Consider the following 5,888-nt stretch of genomic DNA (forward strand, 5'->3'; position numbering starts at 1 on the left):
TAATCAGAAGTTATTTCCAGCAATTTAATATGGAGAAATATGGGCTGGCCGGAGTACCAATCAATGCTAGTGCTCCTCAGGAGTAGCTCTAAGAGACCTTTGGAAGAAGGAATGGGCTTTTGCATGCAACCGTGGTGTCTAAGACTGTTATATTGTTATTGCATTTGTTAGCCCCTGGATACACCTCGGTTTGGCCGAGTGTGTCAACAGCATAACTTTGCACCAAAGCAAGAGTGGAGTAAAGTTGTGTCATGACAGCGCCAACCTCGCCTGCATAAAACCAGGAAGCAACGTCCACGAGAGAGATTAAAGGATTGATGAATAGTGACATTCTTACAATTATTATTATAGCTGGCAACCATTATTAGAAGAGATTGAATCTATGGCATGAGTACTAACTTGTTTGGGCCTTATTCAAGTCAATGATGGTAATGCCATTGACAGTCTTGTTCAAATCAGTCCACTTTGAATTCGGAAGTTGCGGTATCAAATTGGCCGTACTAGCGACTCGATAACTTTGTAGGGTACTATTGAAGTTTGTCAGCACTTGCTTGGATAGCGCAGTCACGTTTCCCTCGTATTGAATCACCTGCTTCCCGGAAACCACGGATGGCGAGTAAACACCTATATATATACAAGGACAAGACAATGCATGGGCGTCAGAGGAGCACAACCACCCCATACTAATTTCCTTAGGTAATCTCGGCGTATTAGAAAAAGGACAAGCAGCTAGTTGGTATAAGTTGGGACAATCGGATGTGGTGTTTCATGCATTATTGACTGATTCTTTAATTGAATTGCAGTGTAGATGTTGGGTACCTTGAGAAAACACGGCCGCAGTGCATACACCGATAAGCACAAGGGTGAGCACCCACGATGCGAATTGCTCTATGAACTGCTTCCAATTGACACCAGTTAGACCCTCCATGACACCGATTCCTACAATGGCTCCAACGATGCATTGGCTTGACGAGGTCGGTAATGTGTACTGTGCACCGATCATGATTATGAATGCTGTTGCTAGCTCCGCACACATGCCTCTAGTCGGAGAGAGCTTTGCGAGCTTAACACCCATGGCACGTGTGACATTGTACCCATAGGTGGCTAATCCAATGACCAGACCAATGGCTCCCACAAGAATGATCCATATCTATTCACGTACACATGAATATTAGTCCGTGTGAATGCATATTGAAGCTAAGAAGCCATACAATTTTCCGGTATTGGACCTAAGGGTGACGCATAAATTATGGTCTATAATTAGATAGAGCGCCTTGCTTACCTGGGGTGTCACAGACTTGGTCAGCTTCCCAGTGGAGTAAACATCCCAAATGGTAGCCAGTGGGCCTGCCATATAGCCTACTTCACCTGCCCCATGGGCAAAAATGACACAAATTGCAGAGAACACCTAGTAGCAAGCACACAACATCATGAATTGCATTAGCGGTGCTCTTTCTTTGGATGCGACATTACGTATTAGGATTGTAAATAACACGGAAGGAAGGACATCATCATCATCATCATCATCATCATCATCCTCGGGAACATGTATACAAAGAAAGTAGCATCCAGGGTTTCCAACCAATACATATATATGTATGTACAAGTACAAAGGGCAGCTCTCCAAACGACTCAGCGGCTAAAGGCTGAAGTTTAGGGTGTTGGGGTTTATGACCAATTTCTTATGATGGATGATCAATGAATATGCCAAGGTATGTATGGTGTTTGTTATCCTAATTATTTCACGCATTATGAGGTGAATCGAAGTAGATAAGATCATCGTTTGGTGGTGCGAGAAGACAACATACCTGCAAATATGCAAAGACATACTCAACATGGGGATCAAACTTCTCGGCTGATTCATGAATTTTTGCGACGGTGGGATCCTCCTCCACAACCTTGTGGATATCAACGTTGAGTCCATGAGTGGCCATCTTAGAGAATCGCGCATACCAGGTTGCAGGTTTCTTTTGGCCCTCCTCGCCTTCTTCTTGTTTTACGGGAACTGCTTGACCACCACCTTCCATGAGCTCAACTGGCGGGGCGATTTCCATCGCGATTTTACTGCATTCAAGTTGTAACTCCCATGTTTGATTGATTTATCCATACATGCTACTAAACAAACAACATGGTATGTATTGCTTGTCGTAGGGAGCCTGGGAGGAATGGATTACAGTAATGAGTTTTATGTATTTATATATAGAAATACCTTTCGCGATCGATGCGTTTCTGGACGACACGCTTGAGGACCGGCACGATCACTACAGCTGTCACGATGAACAAAAACCCTGCGATGACTGCAGAGACCCATGTGGAGGTGGTGTCCGTCCAGTTGTCATTCTCTTTGGCAATATACTTCTTGGCTCCCTACCAATGGCATTCGTGCAGCAATATAGGTATAATATAGTTAGTTAGCTCCGTATGATATCAAAATCATGATGGGATGATGCGCTTTTTTATATTTTGGAACTTGACAATATTTGTGATACTGAATGTGGACGTGCAGCTAGCTAGCTAGCGGATGATGGTCCATCCAGGTAAAAAGAAAAATACCTTGGTGAAGACAAAGTACATGTTGATCCAGGTGACGATGAACACGAGCGGGGGAAGGACCCAGAACGATAGGCGGAAGGCATTCTTTCTGCGAAGAACGAACGTGCGCAGAAGGTAGAAGAATAATGCAGACGAAAGCGCAGAGAGTATGGGTGCGATGAACCAGCCCAAGACGATGGGCAGGACACCCTTGTATGGCGGAAAGCTGTTAGGATCTCGCACCGCCCACTTCACGCCATTACTTCCGTCGTACACGAACGAAAAGCCGATGATTCCACCGACTTATAGTCATCACACACCAATTAAAAATTAATGATTTGGATTTAAGTCAGCCACAAGTACTAGACTTTTATTTCCTTCATCGGTAGTAGTAGTTTGCACTCTACAATAATCTGAGTATTCTTTTCACGCATGGGCATATGGCCATGTATCTTATGAGTTATAATTAGATTAATTTATATCCGTCCGTCATTAAGAAATACATATATATATAACTAATTAACTTACTGATGCTGTGTGTGGAGGAGACGTTGAGCCCCATGTATGACGTGATGATGAGCCAGACGGTACCCACCCACAACGCGCACGACATGCCATACGCATAGACCTCGGGTTCTCGTGAAAAGCTAGTTATGTCTGCGATCCCACCCGCTATCGTGTTGGTCGAGACTCGCCCTAGCAACAGCGCGCCCGTGAACTCAAATATCGCAGCAATCTGGAGATCAAGACCAACCAATTGGCATGGCATTACATTACAGCTAATGAAATGAGTACGACACATGAATTTCTTATTTAGCCTGGTCATCCGTCAGTCTTAACCATGGCCCAAATTTAGCCCCTCCTAGAACCAACGCCCACTATTTCCCACATATATATCTATCTATATGCTCTCAATATTATTAACTACATACATATATGCTCTGAATAGCAGGAAGCACTATTCAATAGCCCAAGGCAATAATTTCACATTCTCATCAACATCAATCACAAAGCTTCCACCCTACAAACATTTAACATCCCATATTGAACATTGATAACTACTACTACAGTCTACTATGCTATGCAGCTAGGCTCATTGTGGTGCTGAGCTTCAATATTTCTTACGATTGTCGCTTGCTTGAGGGTTAATGCTTTGCTCCCGATCGACGTCCCAAATGCATTCGCCACATCATTCGCCCCTACATTAAATTAATAAATACCGGACACAAGATTAGGATGGAGGATGGGACGGGATGCGATGGTCATCATCAAATCAAATCCATAGAATCAATTGATCAGATCAGATCAGATCAGATGAACATGGCCAGTGGATTGCACCTGTTCCCCATCCGAAGCCAAATGCGCCAATCGCCCCCACGATGACGAGCCACAAATATTCGCTCATCACAGCCATTTTGAAGTCACACAGAGAAAGGGCGTTGGGCTAGAAGTGTGTAATTATATGTATGATATTGCTCAGTTTCGTTATCGATGAGGCTAACCATAATGAAACGCTTATTTATACATACAGAGGGGTTGTTGACTTTTGGTTTTCCGTAGTACGCAACACACCCAAGAATATTATAGGTACATTCCATGGAATATTCAAATTTTCGATTTTTGAAAGGGTAGAAGTGGGAGGGATTGGCGTTGGAAGAGCTCACAGCCACCCGATACCCTAATTGACCTACGTAGCTCGAATCTTTCAAACGTATAATATTTTCGAGGTGACCTTAGTATGTACATATTTCCCTCTGGATATTGATTATTAGCCTATCTATTTATGCGTGACTTCTGTTTTTTTCGACCTTTTCTGCTTTTGAATTTTCATTAAGGTTTTGGTTTACTTGGTAACCACCAGTTTTATACGTCCTTGGAAATCCAGCAGATAGATTATGTACTTACCGCATTTACTCTATTAATATGAAGTACATGACATAAGCGAAAAACTTTGGCACCTCTACAGGAATGGCAAAATTTTCGGCAACCACAAGGAATGCTGAAAATCCCAACGTTAATTTATTGCCAGAATTTCATGCACTTATACAGTATTGCCAAAAGGCTTCGGCAATATGGAAGACATGTGGAGATTTCCGGCAGCGCAGGTATATCCTTTGAGAGAATCTGCAGAGATGCCAAAAAAATTATGACTCTGGGGTTCTTGTAATTCAGTTGTTGATACCTGTTCCAAGGGCCTTATTTTACACTCTACTAGGACACAAAATGCACAAATGATCACTGAACCTTCCACATATATCTTCCAAAGCCCTAGGGCCTATAGAGCTTCTGTGCTAGAGAAGCCTATGCCAACTGGGTATTTTCTATACTTGTTTCTTGTCCTTTTGCTAGATCCTCGTGGTAAAGTTTATACGTGGTTTAGAAACTCCATTGAGATTTCCTTTCCACACAAACAATACAAGCATGTTGATGAACATGTTTCCTAACGCTTTTAGCTCTAATTGAAAGCATTCATGAGGTTTGTTATAAACACCATGATTCTTCTACGAGATTTATTAGAGATAACAACTCAACATGAAAACCCAAGCCATGATTCCTCTAAACCCATGATTCTTATTCGAACATCCTGTTCTCACTTCTTCACCTACTCGTGGATAAACTATAATTTTTAAAAATGAGCCTCACTGTTGTTGTCTATTAGACCATGGGTACCATTCCTTTTGATATCTCATGTACAATATGCACCTATGAAATTGATGAGGATGCTACAAATAGGATGTTCTCATCGAGGATCTAATGAAATGTCGCCATTGAATTTCAATCATGAAGATAGATTTAACATATGCAACTCTAGCCCAGATACAAACGACATTCACATAAACATACCCTAATGAGGATTTCAATACAATATTCTAAAAAGACATAATATTTCCATGAAGTAAACACTTCAATGAATATTGTGCCAACATTGGTTCAAGCATGATCTTACAAATAATCACACAACCCTATAGAAACATTAGACATCTTATCATGTATCAAAGCATATCACATGTAGGATTGCATGACACGGAACAATGAAACATGATCAATATCAACGTTGTCATTTATGGAAATACTTTGGACACATTTATGTCGAAAGTTGTAAATATTACCAGAGACATTTTATCGTTGATGTTATAAAATGGAAAGTTCAGAGCTATATCTTTTGGACATCTGTGTTTCTTACCATGGATTGTTACACAATATCATGTTTTTATCTACATCTCCGAAAACGAAACTCTTAACCATCCCATTAATCCAAAAAACAACCACCCTTGCCTCTTTACATCAAGAATTTCCTTTCCAAGTCTGTTTTATGTTGTGCCTTATATGATGCTTTATTTTCTTACAAAACAACA

General features: G+C 41.4%; 1 protein-coding gene across 1 annotated transcript; it reads right to left on the reverse strand.

The window, feature by feature from the left end:
- Positions 1–58: 58 nt before the first annotated feature.
- Positions 59–3,997, reverse strand: LOC147849881 (uncharacterized). The gene is made up of 10 exons (XM_087337224.1): positions 3,871–3,997; positions 3,658–3,731; positions 3,061–3,268; positions 2,554–2,834; positions 2,210–2,367; positions 1,809–2,064; positions 1,283–1,408; positions 820–1,150; positions 400–624; positions 59–270 (listed from the first exon to the last, which is right to left on the reverse strand). Exons 1-10 carry the CDS (start codon positions 3,944–3,946, stop codon positions 89–91), a joined length of 1,917 nt encoding a protein of 638 aa, XP_087193350.1. The 5' UTR covers positions 3,947–3,997; the 3' UTR covers positions 59–88.
- Positions 3,998–5,888: the final 1,891 nt, after the last annotated feature.

The sequence above is a fragment of the Azolla caroliniana genome, unplaced genomic scaffold, assembly GCF_043228905.1.
Source record: "Azolla caroliniana isolate FFs.n. ecotype wild unplaced genomic scaffold, voAzoCaro1.0.p SCAF_22, whole genome shotgun sequence".
Lineage (NCBI taxonomy): Eukaryota > Viridiplantae > Streptophyta > Polypodiopsida > Salviniales > Salviniaceae > Azolla > Azolla caroliniana.